Source organism: Rhipicephalus sanguineus, chromosome 2 (genome assembly GCF_013339695.2).
Source record: "Rhipicephalus sanguineus isolate Rsan-2018 chromosome 2, BIME_Rsan_1.4, whole genome shotgun sequence".
NCBI lineage: Eukaryota > Metazoa > Arthropoda > Arachnida > Ixodida > Ixodidae > Rhipicephalus > Rhipicephalus sanguineus.
Window position 1 is genome coordinate 54,606,822 of NC_051177.1, and position 25,837 is coordinate 54,632,658.

A 25,837-nucleotide genomic window follows, 5' to 3' on the forward strand; every position below is an offset into this window, starting at 1 on the left:
GCATATTAAGAGAGGACGACGGAAAGTTAAAAAAAGAAAAGAAAAGTAAAATCATAAAACAGGCTCCATTCCTCACCGAATCCAAACTTTTCTGACATCCGTGCGGCATCGCACAGACCTGGCAGTATGAAGTCACGTGGAGCACCACCGATGGCGTGAGAATGCTTGAGCGCTGCAACGTGACCGCAGCTATCGAAGAGAAGACGAGGCCTTATGGGAGCGAACGCAGTCCCGACGCGGGAAGGCGCACGGGAAGTGGTGGGTAATAACGATCGCGGCGCATCGCACAGGCATCGTCACGGCTTTCCTCATCACACGAGAGAAGGGAAGATGGTGCGATGCTCTGGATGGGCTCGAGGCGGGGACGTTCCAATTTTTTCGTCCACGTGACGTGATATGAATGCCGGCCGAATCTGTCCCTAGGCGAGTGTAATGAGAGAGAAAAACAAGATGTAAACTCACCACGCAAAAAAAGAAAGATAGTACCTCACCGCGCATATATATGAACGCACCAGGGAAGCGCTGATGGTATATAGTATGTGTTACATGCCAGGGGCGCCCGGCAATTATCGCGAGGGAACCCGCCACTGCACGCAGCAGGCAGGCATGCAGCCGTGCTGGGTTATGAGGAAGCGCCGAGGCCGGGTATACTGCAAGCACCTCTTCGGGCTTTGAAATATGATCTCCGGTATAGGATGCTTGGAACGACGCGTGCAGTAAAGGAACCGCGATGTCATCGCGTGTGCGAGATATAGGCCTACATATATGCAGCCTCGTAAACAGCTTGTCTCTTGGCGCTGTAAGCAGAATCGAGCGTATTTAATTTCCGGGTTGTTTCGTAAGGGCTCTGCGTAGGCGGTGGAACGAGCGTGCTCTGCATTTTGTCGTCAGCCGCAGATGCCTCTATTTCCAGTGAGCACGGGAACGTCACGCCAGTTTTGCGTTTGCTGGCGCTCGTTACCGAACACACTCGCTTTGAAGTCGTTGCGCAATCAACTCCAGGTAGAAAGCCCTTCGAGGCCCGGGCTGTCGCGGCGATCCGATTCCGACAATAAAAAAAAAATGGCTTGCTGACAAGCCTGAACTCTGTATTTCGTGAAGGCTGTTTGTTACGCGAGGGACACAGGAGGAGGAGGAGGTCAACGCAGCTTTGCAAGAGCTCCTGGCAACTGCTGCGACCGAGTGACATGGAGTTATCATTTACTGGAGTCACGTCCAGAAGCTCGTCAAAACACGTCGATCCTAATGTGAGGATTAGGCTAAACGACCAGGCTGAACTTCATCCATTCCACTTCGTTGTATTAGCTAAGCCCACCCACGCGGCTCACTATTGTAAATTGTACGTATGCTATCTTTTATTGGGGTGCCAATTATATATACACTTTCGACGGCTTTTTTGCCGCTGCCGTTGCCGTCATGTTCAGTATAAAGTGCAAATCGATAACATCGCCTTGCGCGTCGTATGTTCTACGGGTGAGTGAAAGCGCGCGAGCACTTCCGATGAACGCGATTGAAGCAGACATGAAACGAGCCACCCATCTACGTCGCACGAAGGGCGCATGCATAGCCTCGAGTGCGAGTGCTGCCGTCGATCGCTCCTCAAAGAGACAGGAAACGCCCCGCCCGTCTTTCGTCGCGCGAAAGACGCATGGAGATAAGAGCCGGAAAGGGGGCTGCGTGCCTGCAATAGGAAATGCACACGTTGACTTACAGGGCGTGGTCACCCGCTGTCATGCGCACCGCATATCCCTAGAGCGGATCAGCAGACTGCCCATACCTTCTTACGTTTTGTCCTTTCATCGCAAGGATTGCGTTGAAGCCATAGACAGAACGAAGGTCGCTTCGCTTTCTTCAGCGGCCCCGTTTCCTTCCAGCGTTCTGTGGAGTTAGGCCGGGTCGAATTATAAAGGAATGAGCTGCTTCCTTCTTTCGTATAACATTCGAATTTGTCGCTATCGCATTCACTGTTTCGCCCATGCGGCCAAAGTGTGACTTTTTACAGCGAGGCTGCATACCTCTACCCCGGAACGGTTTCGTCTCCGTGGACTAAAAACGAAACGCCTGGCCACTAAACCACCAACAGACGCTCGCGCTCGCGTGCTCCCCTGCTAGCAGATTTGCGCGTTCCTTGCGTTTTCACCTCGTTTGCTGAGGAACCGTATTCGGAGAGGTGGACAGACGAGCCGGCGAACGCGTTCGCCGTAGACTTGTGTACAACTGCAACGACGCAACTAAATTTCGACCTCTGGGTTGTTTAGGGGCCCTTTAAAAATCGAAGGCAAACGGCTTATCTTTCTTTGCAATAAGGCAACAGCATAGAGCTCAGTGTTCGTCTCAATAATGAAAACCGCAAAGCAAGCATCAAAACCGAATGCTGGATGATAAGGCGCCTTTGAACAATGGGAACACCCTTCCACGCGTTCCCGGTAAAGATTAGGTTACAGCTGCCTTGCACTTCACACAAGGGCTTCAAATGACGTCAAACGGCCTTAGTATAGAGCTCTGTATTCGTCTCAGTAAAGCAAAAAAAAAAAAACAAGCATCAAGACCGCATGCTGGATGACAAGGCGTCTGTGAACAATGGGAACACCCTTCCACGAGTTCCCGGTAAAAATTAGGTTGCAGCTGCTTTGCACTTCACACGAGCGCTTCAAATGACATCAAACGGCCCTTCGATCTCCCCGCGTATGTTTCCAGCTTTCATATATACCCGTCTAAAAACTCCGTCAGTTCATTTTAAGACTGCCATGGGTAGGCCACGGAAATTAAAGAGGCCAGAAAAGCAGAGTAAATCAATGCTCTACGAAAGGAACAAAGTCGTCTTGCTGAGAATGAGTGCGGAACCAATCACGGTCTACTACAGCGACCACAAGAGGTGGTCGAAATTTCCGGAGCCCTCCACAACGGCGTCTCTCATAATCATATTGTGGGTTTGGGACGTTAAACCCCAGATAATACGGCGACCACAAAGCGATTATCGCTATCATTACTCTAAAATAATAATTTTCGGATGCCTGCACTATGGCGTGCCTCGTAATCATATCGTGATTTTGGCATGTAAAACTCCAGAAGTGGTTAGTATTATTATTACTATTATTATTATTATAAGGAATTCCAGGAGTCGCATGTTACACCAAAACAATAAATGTTTTTGCGGCAACGAAATGTCACATGCGCTTCTGTACGACGCTTCATCATTGATCTATTAACACTCTGCGATGTGTATGAACTTTTGTACGCGATAGCAAAGAGGGTCAGTGTCACCAACGGCTCTTTATAGGGTGGCTGCTTGATGAGAGGCGGTTCTGGAAGCGGAAAAGACCAATAATAAAGCACATACGAAGTTGAAAGATGTGCGCTAGACTTACAACTAGCCTTTATTTTAATAACGCGTCCTTCTCAACGCACTGTAATGGTGCATGCGCAACATCAGTCTCAGACTCGCGTTTCTGCGCAACACTCACATATGGCCATGAGTTAGGATCCTTTGCTTGCCAGGAAACGGGACGGCGCACTCGCACATTTTTCAGGGCATATAGCTGTTTGATATGCAAAAGTGTTTCCACATTTGCAGGGCCTCCGCTTTCACAATACGTCTCTGTTCATGCTCGTATGCTTCATTTCTGTGCACTGTGGTAATCTACATGCACAACATTGCATTTTAATGCTTGTAAATCTTTTAAATGCGAAGCATTTCTTAGCGAACCTCTGGCACTTTGAGCGTTTCTATCTATCTATCTATCTATCTATCTATCTAGCCGCCTACGTCTGGGTGCCCTCATGATCGCCTCCTTAACTTGGTGTAGACCAAAATTTGCTGGGAGGGTAAGAGGATTTGACGAATATGATTGCCGGGTCATGACATGAATAACGTTAATATCCTGTCGCGTACGTCGTCAAACCCTTTCCACTAGACACGTGTGGCACATACCCGTTTACCACGGGCCGCGGTGTACGGGTATGCACCACAGGTGATTGACAGTTTATATCTACCCAGGAACGGCGAGAACAGACGTTGGTAACTTAAATGCTAGAGCGTTAAGGAAAACCAACATCGGCAGCGTTGACTCAACGAATGGAAATAATAAAAATTAGGATCCCAGCAGGAATCGAACCCAAGCATTCTGCGTGGCAATCAGGTATTCTACCACTGAGCCACGCCAGGTCTATAAACTGGCTTGGAAAAACAGCCTACGCAGGCGTACAACGGTGCAACGTCAATTGTGGTTGTGGTGCTGGCTATCTAAATTACAAGACAGCAATAAGCACTACATGATACTCCTACGATGTGTACTCCTACGATACAGGCGTCATATCAGATGAACGTCTGTAGTTCCAGTGTTGGCTACTCTTTTATAGCAGTCTAATAAACATTACATTTGTATTCCTATGATTTAGGAAGCTATATTGAAGCATTGCTCGACCCCGGAGGAATACAGTAACGAATGTTACATATGATATCCACATCACAGCACCGTAAAGTGCACTTCATCCACCAGAACGACGCAGTGTCCTCTTCATTTCTTACGAGGCTGGGCGATGGCCTCATGCTGACCGAGGATGATGCCAGAATAATTGACAGCCGCTTTGTAGACTAGGCTACGTAGGCCGCATACGCCCAGGTAGTCTACGAATACGACAAACACCATCCACTGAAGTTGGTTTACGTAGCACTATCCAGGCCTACCAGCCTCGACGGCCCATAGCTCACCAACACGAAGGGTGGCTTCAGGTTCGGACATGTCACCGGCTCTGTCGACAGATAATTTGTCGATGAAATGACCGAGGCATCCACGAATTCCAACAGCTCTACTATGCCATATACTTCACTACACATGGACCCCTCGTCACCACGATCACGACCGGATCCTATAACAAGTCATGACCAGCTGCTGGTGCTCACTGATCATGGTGATGATGCCCTTGTTCAAGAACTGTCAAGAACTTCTTGCACACATGCACACGGGTTCGTGAAACGTGCGTGCGTTTTCGGGACACGTATAAGCACTACATATCAGCTTACCGCTTCTGGTTTTGGTAACCCAACCGTAAACAACTGGTTATATAACTCATATGCGGCTCTTCAACGTGTGCGTGTAAAATATATACAAATCTTCAGCGTCATTTTGTAACGTGTCGCTCAGTAAAAAAAGTTACGCCACAGTCACCTACTCGCCACATGCTTCGCATAACATCGACTCCCACGGTACGTGGGATCTGCCGAGATTTTGTTTTGCATCCTTTCTGTTTAGTTGTTTGCTACCCATCAGCATTTTTCCCTCCCTTATTTCGTCATCTATTTATTAAGAATCAATAGTAGCACACTGACTATGTCGAATTAATGCCGTTTAAGTCCTGTGGGCCTAATGTACTGCATGTCAAATGCATAACGACTTTGCACATTTTGTTCACTGTTAATGAACTATCATTATAACATGTAACATGATGTTCTAATATGTTGAGGTTACAGGGGCCCCTGTCAGGCGTTGCTCGCCTTTTGCTACTGTACCTTTCTTGAACTTGTACTCAATATCAAATAAATATTCATTCATTCATTCATTCATTCATTCATTCATTCATTCATTCATTCATTCATTCATTCATTCATTCATTCATTCATTCATTCACAATAATCGATACATATGAGTGATACATAGGAAAAAGTAAGCTACATAGAAAGAGAAGTTCAGGCGGAGCAATTTGCCGGCCAGGTCTTGGCGGGGTTAGCTTGGCAACACCACCACCCTACTTCTGAACCGGAGTGTTCGACAACGCTGCCTACAATGCAGGGGTAGATTACAGACCGAGCCCTTGCTATTTTTCCGTTCTGATGAGAATCACCCTGCTCAGAATTGCTAAAAGCGTAACCGTGCGCACACGACGGTGAAACGCGGAGTTCTGTATCGCAGCTTTCCCCGGGGTAAAATTTTGAGTTCGCGCTGTGTGTACACGTTAATAATAATACCTGGGGTTTTACGTGCCAAAACCACGATACGATTATGAGGCACGCCGTAGTGGAGGGCTCCAGATATTTCGACTACCTGATTGTTCTTTAACGTGCACTGACATCGCACAGTACACGGGCCTCTAGCATTTCGCCCCCATCCAAATGCGACCGCCGCGGCCGGAATCGAACCCGCGTCTTTCCGGTCAGAAGCCGAGCACTGTAACCGCTGTACCACCGAGACACTTCGCTTTATAGTACAAGTTGATGAGCGGCGTTCAGACTGAGAGCTTTCTCGTAGCAAATTTGCGCGAACCTACGGGTTTATGTTCACCTGCACCAACCTGCGCAATTATTTCTCCACCTCCTCACCCCCTCTTCCTTCTCGTAAATGGCCGCAGACGTTCTAATACTAACGGGCCAATTCTCGCGCTATACGACCGTCCACGATCGGAAATGTGGTAGCGCTAGCGGTTACACCACCACGCGCGCGCGCGCCGTTTCCTCGAACCGAAAGCGACGACCGAGAGGTGCTCGCATACGAACGTGCCTTTTCTGATTGCGCAGATCGCCTTTGACCCTCCGTGCGCGGCGAGCTTTAACCAATGCCGTGCATTCCAATTAGGGCGCGCACGGCCAGCCACATTTACTCGGGCAAGAATAGGCTCGAGCGAGCGCCGCGCTCGCCTTTGCTCTCGCGCAGCTTTTTAGGCCAGCATGCGCTGTAGCGAGCCGCACACCTTTACTATTCCCATTCCAGCGCGTATGTAGGCCTCGCTCAGCGGGGAGGCGCGCTGCAGCGACTAATGGGCTCGCGGTTGTCGCATTTGTCGGAACGATTTCCTCGGGCCTGCAGCGTAGGAAACCGTTTGTATAGCAGCGCTGCATGCAATCCGCCTTCAATCTTTTAGTTTATCATTTTTCTTTTTATTTACTCTTTAACTTTCGCGATGCCTTTGGTGGTGTTTTTTTCTCGCTGCACCGTGGTGCGTATTTTTCAATGACGGAGGAAAGTGCGGTCGTAGGAAACGCACAATTAAGAAAATGAATGTCGCGCAAAATTACGTGCCTTCCTATTTTTCTTTTTTTTTTCGCAACATCAGAGAAATAAAAAAAAAACGTATAATTGCCACGAAGATACATAAAAGAATGTTACGCATTTTAAAAATTTAGAATGTAGTCGCGGCGTTCGTACCCAGTCGAGCGTGCGCTCTGCAGCCCGCGGCTGCGGCACTTTCCTATCATTCGCGGATGAAAGGAGATAAAAAAAACGTTTTCATTTTCTTTCAATTCCTTGTTTTAGCGAGGGGAGGCTTGCGGATCCCGGTTCTCGTACGTACAGTCATGCGCAATATGAGATGGAACTTTCCTTTTAAATGTCATAGCGGCTAAACACAGTTGGCAAGCTCAAAATTCTCAAACGGAAAGGTATATCTCGCAATGCAATACGTTACATTCACATCGGCACATTACAAGTAATCGTTGATTAAATACGAAACTGGTGTTTCATCGCTTATACAATTATGCATGTACGCGCACGGAATTTTCCGCACAAACAACATAAAGCGTTGTTACTATACTTAGCGACGGCTGAACGTCCACAAGCAGCCACCGAGGAAATGCTACGATACATCAATGCGGGACCAGTCTTAGCGTATGGCATATGCAAAGATTGAGCTGTAATGTGTTTGATTTAGCTGCATGCGCCGCACCTCTGGAGTTGATGGTTCGCAAGACAAAGGGGACGCACTGCTATCAGTAAACCAAGAAAAGAGTTACGATACGTTATGATCCTAAAACTCACGCGGTCCCAAACGCATTTGCGTGAGACGGCTCGAAGGCGAAAGCTATGTTCTTTTTATTTTTTATTCGCAGTCGACTGCGAATAAAGTCGACTGCGAACATGGGAACGCTACCGCACTGAATTATATTTTGAAGAGTTTGCCCTGTTTTCGTGCATTTTTATTCGACCATGCAACCGCTTCAAGTGTGCTCTGTTCCTTTTTCTTTCTGAAGCAGAAAAAAATAAAAACTAAGTAAAACATGTCATGTTCGTGCATTAAAAAAATAGCAGCAAGAGTTCGGCCGCTCACTCAGGTGGAATAGCTGAGAAAAATTCTTTCTCAACCAAACTCAAAGTTACTATTATTATTTTTTTTGCTGCATTAAACGCACGCCACTTAAGATTTTCGAAAGTAAATTCACCTTACGCATTATCTCGAGTTGACCTGCTTCAATATGCTGAAGACTTTGGACGTCTTTAGTTTAGAAGAGAATTAGTGCGCGAGCAAAAAGAAACGCGAAAAACGCAGTGGGTAGCATTAGCCTCAACGGCGGAAGCTTTGCTAAATGAAGCGAGACGTGCGCCCCCACGTGGGCAACGGAATAGCTCCTTCTTTCAGTGCGCCTTTTAACATTAATCTTGTAAACGACTTATAATAACGTGAGAAAAAAAAGAGGAGCAGCATCAAAAACGCTGCTACTGACGCTCGGAACACTTCATCCGTGGCGCGTAATTAAAGTTGTTTCAATTAAGCGTTTCCACGATGTGTGCATTCCGGGGCTAATGGTTTTAGTTTCTTCTAAACGCGAGTTCCAAAGAAGTTCTTGTTCTTGGACACGAACTGAGGAATGAAGTCAAGAGCGGGACTTTTCAGCGCTCAGGTGCGCCGTAAGACAAATACAATATTGAACGCGGAAACTTGATATTACACGATGAAAAAGAAAAGTTTTTCTATGCGCAGTTTAATGCGTCATTGTAAGGTCCGAAGTTAAAGCGAGGACACGTGGCGATATTCAATGTACGGAATTTCGTTAATTTTTGTTTTGCGGCGCTTTACGCCCATCACATCGCTGGTGCGTTTGTCTCTTTCCCAACTATATAGTTGAAGACTAGGTTATGCTTTATGCGTCTAAATTACCTTAAACCCTTTGAAGGAAAGATTACTTTTTAAGGGCTCGTTTTTCTTTGTTAAACACAACATTAATGAGAACTAACACACAGCAATGCCAAGGAAAGTATAGGGGATGTCATTTGTAGTAATTAGGATATCTAAGTGTCAAGAAAGTAAAGTGGACGAAAGGATAACTTGCCGCCGGCAGGAACCGAACCTGCGACCTCCGAATAACGCATCCGATGCTCTACCACTGAGCTACGGCGGCGGTCACCCTCCCGTCCATTTTTTTGTGGTATATATGTGAATTTAAACCTAGGAGAGTTAGTCAGCGCCGATCGCAGCCATGGTGGCGAGTGTGGAACACTTTTTTTCTGCCTGTTGGCGTCACTCTTTGGTTATTGTTCGGAAAGCTGTCGACACTTTTGCTCTGGGATCACGATGTTAAGGTAACTCATGCGGAAAACTGACCGATTTAACGCTTGCGTTTAACTTAAGAAGAAAAAAAGACAATCTTTGTATTTTGTATAACCAAATTGGTGCAACGTACTCGGAGGAATACGCATAACTTTAGGCAGTATTAGACGATAAACAGAATAAGTTCACCATATCGTTGTAGCGTGTGCACCTCTAATCCGTACGTGATCCTTTAAAGCTACTGGTATTCAGTGGAGGATTAAAGCATGCAGTGGCGAAGCTTTTTCTCTTGGTTCTTTTTCCTTGATGACTAACGCGATACGTTGCCTTGACTGCCCTGCACAGATCTAAGATATTTGTTCTTGTGACATCTTCAAAGAGCACATTCGTTAGGTCTGCTAGGTTTAATGCATCAACTTAAAGATTGCACGGGAATAAATGCTGCTCGTGATGACGATAAACATGTTTGCGTGCGTGGTGTTTAGTACACTGTGATTTAAGTAAACCATTGAAAAACTTTTCGCTTCACATGGATTCCAACTAAAGCGTTTTTTTAATGCTTGGGAAGGTTCTTTCTTTAAAAAAAAAAACATTGATCTAGTTAGGTGTCTGTTTACGAAATTTGTTCAACTCCAAATGTAGCTACGAACTTCAGTCAATCGGTGAATGAAGGAATCTACCAATCGATTAATGCGTAATACCTTAAGCAGCACAACGTTATGAAAAATGAGGTTTGCGAGTAGAAATGAGACTCTAATCATTAGCAGACATGTTTTTTTTTTCTGACGCTTCCAGAAAATGCCCAGAGAGTGCACGAACTTCGTGAAATGTCATTTCTTCGTCTTTACCACCACTCAGTTTTAGTCGTAAGCGACGCTGATTTTGATTGTTTAGTTTTAAAACACGACATTATTCTGACGCGCGACTACGATCAATCGCTCATACCGCCAACTGGCGATATGAGCGTGGTTTCTATTGATACTCACCGTGCGATACGCTCACTGCAAACCTTCGAGGTAACATGCACAAAAGAAACAAAAGAAAGGAGTGTTGTAAAAAACATACGTGCAGTGTGTAGAGATGTAACGCGTAACGGTGCCTAATATTACCCTATAGCAACCTATGACGCAAGGAAGCTTTTCCACACGGTCTCAGGCTTCTACGGCTGCTGGCAGGAAATGGCACCAGGAAGGAGAGTTGGAGGAATGGGGGAGGAGTAAGGGATGCGCGGTATGCGCTGAAAAAGCTCCGCGAGAGGACACCGTAGTCGACGTCGGCACTCCTACGAGTGGCTTGCTCCGACACCGCCACCTTGTTAATGAAAGCGGCGGCAAGACACGGCCAGCGAGCCCGTAGCCCAGCAAGAGGGGTCTGCCGCAGCAGCCACTGCGATACCTCAGAGATTAGGACCGAGGAAAGCTGACCCTGGTTCCGCGGCAGGAAAGAGAGAGAGAGAGCACTGGCGATGCGCTTTCATTCCGGTTCGCTGGTCGCTTCCTTTCTTCTCGCCCTAATGGTGGATGCCTTGTGATAGCGCGCAACGGAGACCTCGGCAAAAGAAGCCACGTGTACTCGGAACACCTCTCTGACCTTCTGGTCCCTGTTCTGTCCCTCTTATTTGGTGACGCTCTTAGTGATGGGGAGGCACGAATGTCGGGCCCACCTGGTCGGTCTTGTTGCGTTTATACATAATTAGGGTCATTTGGGATGCCTTTTCTTTTCCTGTCCGTGTGCGCGTAATGTGTTAGTTCCACGTTCTGGTTACTTACACTTATCCAGTGTTTGTCTTGTTTCTTCGCTTAGGCTTCGCTTTTTACTTAACTAGTTACTGCTCTTGCGACCTTGCGATATTTCCTGTTTCACTACATTTACTTCATTTATTTCCTTTAAGTTTTGGTTACACTCTAATATGAACAATATAGATGTGGCCAGTTGGAACTTAGGTATCAGATGCGCGCTGCCAGTCTGCAAAAACCGAATGCTGTCTTGAAGCGCGTCATTCGTTCGATTTAGGGGTTTACTACTGGGCATCGATCTGCGCAATGGGTGGACTTTATACATCGCTTGTTCATACTTATGATTGTTGCGCGTTATAAACAAATAGGCGCCGTGTTCCTCGACTCCATGACGGTAATAGAACTGGGCGCTTAAGTCAAGCATGACTAACGCGCCAGACAACCTCCAGAGCTCGCGCAGGCGCGGTTGGATCGCTGCGACAGCTCAAAAAGACCTGAAAAGTTAGGTGAAGTAGCGCCTGCGCGAACTACTCACCTGTGATGACAGTGGTGCGCGTTAGGTGTATGTTTTAAAAAGTGTGCGACGTGAAAAGAAGACTGTGGACACGTGCGGGATTCCCCATACAAAAACGACGACGTCGAGGACCGTGGCGCGTGAGAGCGCAAGAAGGAAAATAAAAAGTAAACAAGATCCAATGCGGTAAATACACGGAGCTACCTGAAGCCAATAGATGATCACCACGCAGTTCCTCAGCGCCAATCAAAAGGAAACAAGTGTGCCTGAGGTCGAGGAAAGCCTGGAAGACTGAGAGTTGGCAGTTCGAGGCGAACGGGACAGCAAGGCGGTAGCCGGGCGCTGAAGACGGGCAGTCGGGTTACGGACCCGAGCCTTCAGGACTTCACCCGGCCGGGACCTTCGGACCGCGGCGTCCAGGGAGGGCGAACCTCAACGGTTCGTCCGTTCGAGAGCAAGGCCTGCTGATCCCGGTGCAGGCAAAGCAACGGCAGTTGGGCTTCGGGCCCGAGTCTTGCATCGAGCCGCCTCATCGGGTAATCTTGGCTTCGCCATGCATCGCCGAGCATCGACCGTCCCCTCGTCAACACCAGGCAGACCCGTCAACTCTACGGTCCTCCAGCCAAGCCTCCGCTAGTGGGTGAGACCAGACTAATATTCTTCCCCACTCTGCTGTTCAACCGCGCCGGAACTTTACCGCTTAACTTAAAACTTTGAACTTGTGCTTTGTTTGTGATTAAGAAAGTTTTGTCGTGTGTAGTGAACTTCTTGTTCAGTGTTTAGTGTTTTGTAGATTTCTTTTCCTCTCTAACGGTTTATTAAAGTTTTTTGTGTGTGTTTAAACCAACGGCTTCGTCCCTGACAAAGCTCTCCGACGCTCACGTCGTAAAAAGAGCTGTCGAAAACAGAAAAAGAAAGAACCTGCATCACAAATTGGCGTCCGCAGCGACAGGACGAAGCCGTTTGTTTTTCATTTTGGGTTTCGGACGCGGTTTAAATCATGACGAACATGCGGGAGCTAATGGCGTTGGCGGAACGTATGGGGATTGAAGGGGCGGAGTTCAAAGCTTGGTACGATGAGAAGGAGGCACAAGCGCGAGAGGAACGGGCTGCGGAACGCGAAGCTAAGAAGGAGCAACTCGAACTGGAGACACGTGCCAAGAAGGAGCAGCTGGAAATGGAGAACCAGAACTTGCTATTGCGTCTCAAAGTCGCCGAAGCTGAGGGTAATCGTGTAGAGACAAGAACGGGTGACCAAGCACAGGGATCGAGTGTTACATGCATTGTGAATCCTCCCAATTTTATACCGGGATTTAATGAAAGCCGGGACGACTTGGACGCCTACTTAAAGAGGTTCGAGAGGGTCGCCACCGGTCAAGAATGGCCTAGAGACAAATGGGCCACGGCTCTAAGTTTATGCTTGAGCGGAGAAGCCTTAAAGGTGTTTGGAAGGCTGTCACCAGAGGATTCCCTCGACTACAATAAAGCCAAGTTGGCGTTGCTTCAACGTTTCCGTTTTACGGCAGAAGGCTACCGGGAAAAGTTCCGACAAAGCAAGCCACAGGACGGTGAAACGGGCAAGCAGTACGCAACTAGGCTACTGAGTTTTTTTGATCGTTGGGTCTAAATGTCCAAGACCGAGAAGGAGTATTCGGCTCTTCGTAACTTAATAGTTACGGAACAGTTCTTAAGCAACTGTCATCAACGGTTGGCGCTATTCTTGCGTGAAAAGAGCTACAGCAAGTTGGAGGACCTGGCAGAGGCCTCCGACAATTTTTTGGAAGCTCAGAGACAACCCAACTTGCTACTACTCCGTGAAAAAAACGGAGAGCAAGAACACAGAAAAAATGGGAGGTTCATCTGAGAGAGGTTCAGTGCACTGTTTTGTATGTGGCAGGATGGGTCACAGGGCGTCGGAATGCCGATCGAACCTCAAGCAACCTTTTTGCGGATATTGCCACAAGACAGGGCATGATAACAAGACCTGCTCAAAGAGCGGACCAGCCAACAAGACCTCATGCCTTTTGTCGCCAGAAGAGTCCGCAAGAGAACATAACCATACGCTGGATAAGCAAGAGGACATGGCTGGCGCGGTGAAAATTCACCCGAAGTTCGCAACCCACCTCATGCCCGTGTTACAGTGTAGAATCTTCGGCCAGACTGTCTCAGTATTGCGAGATACGGGTAGCAATACGCTGGTGGTGCGTCGTTCTTTGGTACCCGATGAAGCTCTGACGGGTACTATCGCTGCGCTGTTCTTAGCCGATGGCAGCAGCATCACCGTTCCTGAGGCAGAGGTGGAGATTCATTCGCCTTATTTTTCTGGTACATCTATCGTCAAATGCATGATAAAACCTCTGTATAACATTATCGTCGGAAACGTACCAGGTTCACGAGAAGTCCATGACCCCGATAAGAAGTGGGAAGAAAGAAGTGTGGGGAGACGCAACTCCAAATGTATCGCAAGTGGAAAAGAAACTGAGGGAGAAGGTGGTTTTCCGGAATCCTTGGTTGTCAGTGTAAAAAGCAGAGAGCAACGACCGGCCTCTTCCAAGAGCGATGTATGCGCCTTCAAAATGACCAGAAAGGATATTGGCGCCGCCCAAAAGGTGGACAAGACCTTAGATTCTTGCAGGAACAAAGTAGGTCAAGTACTACAAGGAAGATCAGAGTCCTACTCGTTCCAAATAGAAAAGGGGGTGCTATACCGCTATTACCGGCTACCTTCTGGTAAAATGATCCAACAAGTAGTAGTGCCACAAAGACTGCGTGGACAAGTGCTTACTTTGGCGCACGAAACCTTGATGTCGGAGCACCAAGGAATAAAGAGAACAATTGATCGTGTTCTACAATCCTTTTATTGGCCGGGAGTCCAAGAGGCAGTGAGAAGATACGTGCGCTCTTGCGACACATGCCAGCGTACATATCCCAAGAGCAAAGTGGGCAAGGCACCTCTCGGTCGCATGCCGTTGATAGACACGCCATTCGAAAGAGGGGCAGTGGATGTCATCGGTCCCTTAAAGCCAATATCACATATGGGTAACCGCTATATATTGACATTAGTGGACTTCGCCACTAGATATCCCGATGCGATTGCCCTGCCATCCATCGATTCGGCCACAGTAGCCGAGGGATTGATAGAGATGTTTTCTAGAATTGGGTTCCCACGTGAAGTACCGTGCGATCAAGCATCATGCTTCACATCAGAGCTAATGAGAGAAGTCAATGACTTGTTGGCGATCAAGCATCTCAGCTCCACTCCCTATCACCCCATATGTAATGGGTTAGTGGAACGGTTTAATGGCACAGTGAAGCAAATGTTACGTAAATTGTGCCAAGAGGAACCTAAGTCATGGGACCGGTTATTAGCACCCCTCTTGTTTGCGTATCGGGAAGTCCCGCAAGCCAGTCTGGGATTTTCGCCTTTCGAGCTGATCTACGGTAGACATGTTCGGGGTCCTCTTAGTCTGCTGAAGGAGTTATGGACCGGAGATCACCAAAGCGAAGAGGTAAAGACAACATATGGGTATGTCTTAGATCTCAGAGATGGACTGAAAAAAAAAAACATTACAGTTGGCGCAAGAGAACCTGTCACGAGCTAAAGTAACTAAAAAAAAAATATACTAAGACCGGGGAAGTCGAATACGTCGGCTAAAGGTTGGAGACCGCGCCCTTATACTACTTCCCACGACGGAAAACAAACTGCTAATACATTGGAAGGGGCCCTTCATGGTCGCAGGAAAGAAAGGTAACTTCGACTACTGGCTGGACATGGGACATACGACTAAGCTGTTTCATATTAATATGCTAAAACGCTACGAAGAGCGTCCTCAACAAATATTCCCTCAGTCAGCATCTTTCATTATAGTGGAGGAGGAGGAGACGGACACACGTGTGCCTACTTTCAAATCTACAGAGGGCTTGGGTACCGAAGCAATCAAGCTTGGTCATAACCTTCGGGAAAGTCAACGAGAAGAAGTTCATGAGCTCCTAGCCACCCACAAAGACGTTTTTTTCCGAAGTGCCTGGAAAGACAAACTTGTTAGAGTGCCGTCTCCAACTGACAACGTCTGATCCCATCAACACTCAGCAATATCCGCTACCTTTCGCAATGAAAGAGATAGTCGAGAAAGAAGTAGAAGAAATGCTGCGGCTCGGGGTGATTGAAAAGTCTGACTCGCCATACAACTCGCCACTGGTGTTGGTGAAGAAGCCAGATAAGAGTTATCGTGCCTGCATTGACTTTCGTCGCATTAATGATGTGTTAGTCTCTGACGGAGAACCCATTCCAAAAACGGATATATTGTTTACTGAGATCGGCACCAGAAAATTGTTTTCCAAGTTTGACCTTACTAAAGGCTATTGGCAGGTGCCCATGGACAAAGAGTCACGGCTAAAAACTGCATTCTCCACTCAATCCGGACATTACCACTTCCTCTATATGCCGTTCGGTATCAAAACAGCGTCTGCAGTGTTTACTCGGCTAATGAGACGTCTCCTTCAGGGCATGCCGAACGTCGTTCATTACATCGATGATGTTCTCGTTGCTACGACAACTTGGGAGGAACATATCCAAACCTTACATAGCCTGTTGAATAGGATCCGAGATGCTGGACTAACAATCAAGCCCCAGAAGTCGGAGGTCGGAATGACGTCGATAGTTTTCCTGGGTCATCGACTGGGAGATGGAACAATTCAACCGGTAGAGGATACAATTGCAAAGATTGCAAAGGCCCCACGACCCGCTACGAAGAAACAACTGCGCTCTTTTCTCGGCTTGACAGGATATTATCGCGATCTAATACCTCACTACGCAGAGAAGGCTCAGCCTCTGACAGAAATGACAAAGAAAAGGGAGAACAACAAGATCTGTCGGAACAGCCAACGAGAGGAAGCGTTCGAAACACTTAAACACGCCATGGCGTCTGGACCCATTTTAAAAGCTCCGGATCTCAAACGTGGATTTATACTCCGCAGTGACGCTTCCGACTCTTGCATCGGTGCAGTCCTTATGCAAGAACACGATGGTGTTTTGCACCCAGTATCATACGCCAGTCGTCAACTACTTCCCCGAGAACAGAACTACTCGGCCATCGAGCGGGAGTGCCTCGCGTTAGTTTGGGCTGTGGAGAAGTTCCACATATTTTTATATGGAACATCTTTCACAGTTCAAACAGATCACCAACCACTGCAATACTTATCTCGGGCGAAGCAGCTCAACAGCAGAGTACTGCGATGGAGTTTAGCCCTGCAGGAATACACCTTTCGCATAGAACATATTAAGGGATCTGAGAACGTCGGGGCCGACTATATGAGTAGATTGCAGTGACTATCCCCGTATGTTCCTGTTGTAAGATTATGTCTGTGTTATAGAGTTCTATTGATGTTATACTACTGTCATTGCACCATTTTTTCGTTAGGGTTGGTGCCAGTGTGCTATCGTTGGTCGTTTAGTGCTACGTGTTGTGCTCCTCATTGTTTCGACGTGAGACGTGCCAAAGAACAAACAGTCTGTGGTGCTTAGAGTGCTTAGAGGTGGTAGCTTATGTGTTTCGCGCACCGAGCAACAGTTTTTCGAACGGAAAAACTTCTCGAAAAGGGGCCAATGTGATGACAGTGGTGCGCGTTAGGTGTACGTTTTAAAAAGTGCGCGACGTGAAAAGAAGACTGAGGACACGTGCGGGATTCCCCATACAAAAACGACGACGTCGAGGACCGTGGCGCGTGAGAGCGCAAGAAGGAAAATAAAAAGTAAACATGATCCAATGCGGTAAATACACGGAGCTACCCGAAGCCAATAGATGATCACCACGCAGTTCCTCAGCGCCAATCAAAAGGAAACAAGTGTGCCTGAGGTCGAGGAAAGCCTGGAAGACTGAGAGTTGGCAGTTCGAGGCGAACGGGACAGCAAGGCGGTAGCCGGGCGCTGAAGACGGGCAGTCGGGTTACGGACCCGAGCCTTCAGGACTTCACCCGGCCGGGACCTTCGGACCGCGGCGTCCAGGGAGGGCGAACCTCTACGGTTCGTCCGTTCGAGAGCAAGGCCTGCTGATCCCGGTGCAGGCAAAGCAACGGCAGTTGGGCTTCGGGCCCGAGTCTTGCATCGAGCCGCCTCATCGGGTAATCTTGGCTTCGCCCAAGGAGGTTTGAAAAAAAATTCTGGAGTGGAAGCTCTCGCAACAGCTTGCCAGCGCAAGTGAAGCCAGCTTTTGCCCACCAAAGAGCTTGGAAACATGCTATTTTCTGCTGGTGCTTACAAAGAGATCAAATGGCTTTGATATGTTATTGTAACTACTACGTTAATTATAAAATAAAAGATCGTTGTGGCCGACAAAAGTAACCCGTCGAGAGGAGTATTGGCGATTGATCTCCAATTAAATTTGCCATGGCATTGAGGCTTTATTAAGAAAACTAGTGACATGAAGACACACTTGTAGCAGTATCTGACCCCTAAAAATTGCCATATTAAAGTTGTCTGGCGTGCGTCAAAAACGCTCGCCTTCCTTCGCCAAGCGCCGATGGTACATCGTGCCCCTACTAAGATGGCGGGCGCAGCCGCCATCTTTTGGTGGGCACGGCTTCACTATTGCGCAATAATCGCCACTCCAGCAATTTTTTTTAACCTCCTTGGCTTCGCCATGCGTCGCCGAGCATCGACCGTCCCCTCGTCAACACCAGGCAGACCCGTCAACTCTGCGGTCCTCCAGCCAAGCCTCCGCTAGTGGGTGAGACCAGACTAATATTCTTCCCCACTCTGCTTTACCGCTTAACTTAAAACTTTGAACTTGTGCTTTGTTTGTGATTAAGAAAGTTTTGCCGTGTGTAGTGAACTTTTTGTTCAGTGTTTAGTGTTTTGTAGATTTCTTTTCCTCTCTAATGGTTTATTAAAGTTTTTTGTGTGTGTTTAAACCAACGGCTTCGTCCCTGACAAAGCTCTCCGACGCTCACGTCGTAAAAAGAGCTGTCGAAAACAGAAAAAGAAAGAACCTGCATCACATCACCACGGTGCTGAATCGTGGAAGTAGATAATGGACCACGCTTGCTATAGCTGAGCTGCATGGCTGATTGACTGGCCGATAGACAGATGGTCAGTAGATATAACTAGCTGGATATATGATGCACGCAGGCACGCACACGCGCACACACGTAATCTCCTTCATTTACGAGCTTTTATCCCCCAAATGTGATTCGAAAGACGGTATGCTTATAAAAATAGTATATAATATAAAATCTTTGCTAAAGCACATTGGTCACCGACAGCTTTCCTTAAGAGCCTAACTACACGCTTTGCTACCAAGTACATTACATCGCCCTCTAAGATGCGGTGATTTGTGCCATTAGGTGAAGGCATACGTAAGTAAGCTTGAGTGCGGTATTTTTATTCAGCATGCCATTAATGACAAGGCATAGTTTCGCCCTAATGACGACCCTTACCGCTGCGCTGTAGTTGTACGTCGGTCAATCAGGGAAAGTAAGAACAGTCATTCTAAGATTGGAAGCAAAGATAGTAATCGCTAAAAAAGGCGAAATGAATGGCAGCTCTCTTTTTCGGTGCGCCTGCGTTCCAAGAAAACGCCGGACGATTGCCGTCGCTCAGCCGAGGGCTTTTAACGCCGCTTTCGTGAACACGGCTCTCCTAGAAGAAGCTGCCTCCATTATGAGGCTTGATCGAAGGAATGGCCATGCGAAAACACCACTCTTACTTATCGACCCAAGCTCTTCAAGGCGTGGGTGCGGTCACCGCAGACTATAAAGCAGTGAGCGAGTCGGTGAGAGAGAGAGGATCTCATCTCAAAGGCCTAGCAATAACAGCCGAGAATGTGCAAAGCACGAAACATCACCAAGAAGAAAAAAAAACAAAGAATAGGGTCGAATAGGGTGAGAAAATTTTCACTGTCTCAGATTCCACGGCACGTAATCAAACGAGAGCCGCCGCATGGTCTCGATTGAGCAGGCACGGGGCAAAAAAAAAAAAAAAAAAAAAAAATGTACCACTGGGAAGATGCTGTTGGCCCCCATAGCAGAGCAGCGGGTGCAGCAAAGAAGTGGGCGAGATTCATTCTTCTTATTTTTGCCTTCTTTGTTTTCGTTCTTGCTTTGTATTGTTCATGGGAACAAGTTCTTGCGGGATCTGGTTGGCGGCTGTTCTCTTATTCCCTGACAACTGTGCTCTTCGACGTGGTTTTGGCCTTCCCTACATACGCAAAAATGAATAAATAAATAAAAGCCCGGTGCTCACGCTCTGAACCGAAGAAAATTGGGATCTCCGCGTGCGAGCGGCGAGAATAGAAGAAGCGTGGTGTGTGCGTGTGTGTGTGTGTGTGGAGGGCTGCGATCCTGCCATATTCGCCTCGGGGGCCAGCTAGCGGACGTGTCGACTGCTTTTATGCACTGCGGGATCGAAAAAAAAAAAAAACTAACAGAAAGACTTTCGGCGCTGAATTACGCGCGACTGGGTATGTCTTGACACAGGGATGAAAGGATACTCTTCCACGCTGTCGTTATCAACGTGTCACTTCTGAAGTGTCGTTACCGTAGAATAAAGTTCGCAAATTGCGAAAAAAAAACAAAGAAGAAAGTGGATAGCTACGTTCTGCGGGGTCGTATCTGTAGTCAGGTTGACGTGAGCGATCTTCAAGCGCGAAGGCGAAACAAGCCAAATAGGAAAATATACATTTAACGGAAGAATGTAAATGTCTCACAGTGTGAGCTATAATTTGAATGGGGCTGGGTGAGCATGTAACTAGCCTTTGGCATCAGAGCTTGCAAGATGTTTTGACAGCCGTGTTCGACCGTGTCGAAGAATAGCGTAAATTACAGTGCGCGAAATGGAAGCGTCTGAAACAAAGCTTGCTTCATTGTGCCACGTGATCTTGTCTCTCGACTCTTGAAGTTTCAACTCGATAAAGTGAGTCAAACTGCTTTCTATTCCTTTTACATTAAACTTGTCTCGATCGATATCGCTTCTATAAGCGCGATCGACGCTTGTGTTTGCGCCCGTTCGGGGTGGAGGCGAAGCGCGCTCTACATACGGTAGTAATAAAGGTGCTTCAGGACAGTTGTCAAATGAATATTGAGCTAGCTTCAAAACTTAGAGACACTGTGGGCGTTTACTCTAGAGATGTGATTATTTAATACGAGCTTCTGCATCCTAGTAGTTTCTTTGTTCAGAGGCTTGACACGAAAGTGTTGCTGGGTGAATACGATGCATGATTTTTCTTGTCTGATGGTCAAGGAATGAACGTTATACATTGAAAGACGTACACTCCTCTACACTTCTAAACTCAGCTTGTGCAGTCAATCAAGTTTCTTTTTTATTGTTTTGCGCAGGGTTTATTCTGACAACGCATCACTACTAATCTGCAGGTTTCTGCAAGTTTTTGTAAACGCCATACTACAACAGCTACATACTGTGTTGAGCAAGGAAATCGAAAGAAAAATGTGGCAAAAGACATTGAAGCCGTACTTTTTTTTTATCGTAATTTAAATATCTCTGACGATGATGTTCATCGAGAAGGACTTAGGCCCTAGACGACAAAGATATTCTGATCCAATTCACCTCTCTCAAAAGGTCTTGGTCTTGGATAAGATGGGGATGGTAATTAGTGGGAACATTCTGAATACTCCGTGATCATGCACCGAGTGCACGCCATTTCGATAACTCTGCTCTTGCAGGCACAAGTGCAATTTTTATTGACGAGTGATAATTATACATTGCCATTCCGAAGGCCAAGGATTCATTCTTAATCAAGCTTCAGGAAAGGACTTCACAAAGGTTTTCGTTCGAAATAACTGCTTGCCATTGACAGACCGCTTCCGCTCACGATATGCACGACAGAACAATCGGCCGTAATCTGCTCTTGCGAGCAGTTTCAGCCGAAGACACTTTCTATTCTGTACAAAAAAAAAAACATTATTTCTTTTTGTTTATTGTGCTAGCACAACCCCTATACGCACAGGAACACTTTCCAATAAATGACTTCACCTGCTGCCACTGCATATACTAGGCGCGAAATTCAGGAGGAATCTATGGCTATCGTATTAGCCTCTGGAGATATTACAGTATTTATTCGCAAATATGTACAAATAGAGCCGTAAGACGACACAAGTGAATAGCTATGGAGGTTGAATATCGCTGTACAGTGCTAAATTTGACTGTTTTGCTGAAAAAGCTGGATAGTTTAACCTTACTTGTCACAGTCTTTGTTAGCGTTTATATTTTTGTACGTTTTTGCGTTCCAGTGTACTAAACTTGCAGAAAGGAGCCGTTTGTCTAATGCAACCTGAAATGTAATATGAACTGAACTGGGCAACTCTGCTTCACGAAGTGCGGTTACCGTTTAGAAATGTATCCAAGAGCTGTGAACAAGTCAAGCTGTTTTATAATAAGCTTTTCTGCGTGGTTCTAAGATGATGTATATGTACAGAATGAGAATAAAGTTCGATTTGTCTTGATTTGAACGTGCACTCACCGTCGTCTGAGTCGTAGAGGTAGAGGATGCTCTTCCAACGGTAGTGCTTGATCACTTCCACGATGGCCGGCAGGTAGCGGGGCCGCAGGCTTATCCCGTACAGTGCCGGTCTCACGTCCGTTATCTGAGAGCACGAAGTACATTCGAACAGGCATAATTCAAACTGCGGTCACTGCTCCTGTGATTACGAAAGCATTGGTATGCACTGCAAACGTAATATGAATATGTAAATGAAATAGTATGTAAGGTGACTGGAAGACAGTGCCGAATTTCGTGAACAAAGCCTTACTGCTTTTAGCGGGTCTTGGGTCTTTGCAGACGCCGGATTGTTAAAATTACGGGCGCCACTAAGCATGTAAGGCAAACTCATGTCATGTCCTTGTGTAACGTCTCTCTTTCTTTTTCTTGCGTTTCTTTACCTCGCCGTTTCTCTTAATAAGGGATCGTCGCAGTAAAAAAAACACATAAAAGTGAGGCTCTTTCGAGGCAGCTTTACCGCGAGTTTCTATGGCGACCAGCTTACATTTCTTATAAAGTGAATGCGAGAAAAAATAGCATTTTTTTACTGACCAAGCTTCGCATCAACGGCATACGTTAAAATCTGCGTCGTAGTCACCAGTCCATTTTTTAATTGCGAAAACTTAGCTAATTAGCGTTAATAATAGGCCACACTAGATGCCGTGTTGTAATCGCTGAATTACGGTCAGCGGTTTCACATAGCATAGCATTTCGATACAGATGGGTGTGTATTGCTGCGGCGTCGCTGTATCATTGCGGCGTTGTTCGTCCTGTTGATAACTTATTTTGAACATGGAGAAAGACACCGCAGAAAAAATGTTACCTGTAACAGCAGTGCTTTTTATGGCGCATATCGAGTACGTATGTCTCAAGTCTGATCTCTTATCTTTGATATGGTGGTCGAATGGTTGATTAGAGATGCTTCGTGCACTAGTGATTACCGTGGACCTATTTACGTAATCAGCTGCTAATGAGCCCAATAATCAAATTTGTCATGTATCCCTAATTTTCCACCTCAATGCAACCTCTCGCAGTCGTCCCCGAAACGCGTCTTACATCGCAGATTGTCTGGCGCAGCTGTAGCGTAAGCTATGTGCCTAAAGAATTTTTTTTGCCATTGGCGTGCCTAAACATACGTTCTTTAAACCATTACAAAAAAATGGGGTGTCGAACGCAGCGACGTCATTCTGTTTCCGCCTTGCAAGTGCGTGGGGGCGTGCGAATGCGACAGCCACCTGAATTCTGTCACCAGCAGGTTTGCGAAAGCTTTTGTAAAACGAAAAAAAAAAAAAAAACATCACTCGTTTCTACCGTTCTTAGACGAAACCAAAATGAAAATTTCTATTAGGCCGAAGGTGACTCGTATGTTAGCGCAGCGGTTCTCTCTATTTACCTCGACAGCAAAGACCAGAAAAAGCGAAAAAAAAAATAATAAAGACAGCGCCTTGTTCGAGCGAGAAGTGATGCACGGTTGCGAAATGATGAAGGACGGGAGCGGCAAGCCGGAATAAACGTGCCTAGAAACGAAGACTGAGAGAGCGAGAGAGAGAGAGAGAAAGAAAGAAAGAGAGAAAGAAGGAAAGAAAGAAAGAAAGAAAGAAAGAAAGAAAGAAAGAAAGAAAGAAAGAAAGAAAGAAAGAAAGAAAGAAAGAAAGAAAGAAAGAAAGAAAGAAAGAAAGAAAGGTTGTAGGAAAAGAGAACAAAAAGAAAGAAAAGGCAAAGAGCCGGGAAAGTTCCGCGAGCGGAGGAATGCTCGGCTTGTCGCGAAGTCTCTCTTCTTACCTGTGGAAACGCGGGGCTCACAAAGGGCATCCGGAAGGTGTTGGCGTACGACGCCAGGGTGGCGTAAGACGTGGCCGTGGTGGGCGCGATGATGGAGAAGGTGCCGTTCTTCATTATTGTGCACACTGCGCTCGCACGGGAGTTTGTTATGGAATTGGTTGGTGTTGGGGTTCGTAGGTATGGAATGGAGGATCGTTTGAGGATAAGAAACCAGAGAGGGAGAGGGAAATGGGTAGGCGAGATGGAGGCGGGGGAGGAGGAGGAAGGAAGAGTAGAACGACGCTCAGGTAAGAAAGATGCACCACGCCAGGCAAAAGCACAAAAAAGATAAACGACTTTTCGCTTCTGCAAAAAAGCTACCTGGTAATGGCCTGGATCTGGCTGTGGAAGAGAAGACTACTTCTAGCAGCTTACGACACGGTAAAGATTACAAAAAAGAAAGTGAGGAAACAAGAAAAAGACGGTAGGAATGTAGAGTTTGGCACTCACAGGTGATATCTCATGTGGAGTCTGCGTGCAAGCCCCTATTGCTATGTACTAGAGGTTGCTTTTTGAATCAAGAAACTGCTTCGACTCCATTATCTTTTTTTTTTATTTGCCAAGTTTACCCACTTGACATGAAGATTAAGTGAGCTGGGAACCACGTACTTTCTTGCGCCAGGTCATGTGCGTAATGGCAGATTTTTGTTAGGCCAAGACTACTTGCTCTATTTCGTCGACGGCTGGCACTGCACGCAGTGGCTGTCCTTAGGAAGATTAATATGCCCCTGACAAATGTAGGCAAGTTTGCCGGGACATAACTATTATATTTGGGTTATGTTTCTTTTTGTCGATAAAACTTCATATGACGCTAAAGCCGCTAAGCCTTGATAAGGGATCCTCAGCTTTCATGATGCATGTGATATTATTGAGTAAACTTCATGTTAGAACACCAGGACGACTTTAATTTTTCTGACATCAATTCTGAAATCACTGGTCAGACTGCTAAAACACAAGCTTATTGCAGTGACAGTTCTGACTTCTCGTGACACCCCTTACTGGCAAAGAGGATGTTCCACGTTCGCCACCATGGCCGCGAGTGGCGCTGGCAAACACTACCAAGGTTATATATACAAAAAAAAATAAAAATAAGAAGCAGTGGATGGGAGGAATGACAGCCACCGTGGTGGAACATCGCACACGTAATGCTGAGGTGTGTGAGTTCCGTCTCCCCAGTAGCTAGTTGTTTTTTGCCCGCTTCGATTAATTTTCCTTTTACCTAATAATTACTACGATTCAATTAAAAATAATACATTTACGCTTTTATTGGTTCCAATACCTGTTATTTTCGTGTGGTTCCACTTGACAATAAACTGGTCCCTCGATCCATTTTCCTTCTTTCGTTCAGACCAACTTAATATTAATTGTTGGGTTTGTACGTCCCAAAACCACGATATGAGTATGAGGGACGCCGTAGTGGAGGGCTCCGGAAATTTCGACCAACTGGTTTTAACGTGCACGTAACTCTAAGTACACGGGCCTCGAGCACTTCGCCTCCATCGAAATGCGGCTGCCACGGCTGGGATTTTATCCCGCGACCTTTGGATCAGCAGCCGAGCACCATGACCACTAGATCACCGCGGTGGGTTGTCCAAGCCAGCATCAAGGGGCTTTTGTCAGTGTCCCTTGTATCACCTGCGCTTTCACGTAGTAATCGCCGATGACTATCAAAAGGCCTCCGTGACTATTGCGATACATATATCCAGCAATCTACGTCGTTCTCAAGAACCGCAGACGATATATTTTCCAGAACTTTTTTTATTTCGTTTTGCCGAAGCAACCAGCTCGTTCCAAAAGTTGCGTCGTCAAAAAGGTTAGACATCTGGGCTTCCACAACGAAGCCTCGTTCATTCGACATAAGGCTCCCGTTTGGAGTCAGAGACGTGTAATCTCTCACCAGACTACTTTGGTCTGGTTTTAGGGTCCTGGATATAAGATTGGCATCACGAGGCAGTGGTATTGCACGGCATCTGATAAAATATCGAGGTGTATTAAATAAAACTGTTCCCCGAAGTAATGGA

The 25,837-nt window shown here is 46.7% G+C and overlaps 1 protein-coding gene across 2 annotated transcripts in view; it reads right to left on the reverse strand.

Annotated features, from left to right (window-relative positions):
• LOC119382975 (glutamate receptor 1) overlaps positions 1 to 25,837 on the reverse strand; it is a 219,479-nt gene that overhangs the window by 96,801 nt on the left and 96,841 nt on the right. For both annotated transcript variants that reach the window (XM_037650916.2, XM_037650917.2), the window contains exons 3-4: positions 23,778 to 23,902; positions 21,978 to 22,101 (exon numbers count right to left, since the gene is read on the reverse strand). In XM_037650916.2, coding sequence (XP_037506844.1) covers positions 21,978 to 22,101; positions 23,778 to 23,902 — 249 coding nt within the window. The remainder of the gene's footprint in view (positions 1 to 21,977; positions 22,102 to 23,777; positions 23,903 to 25,837) is intronic.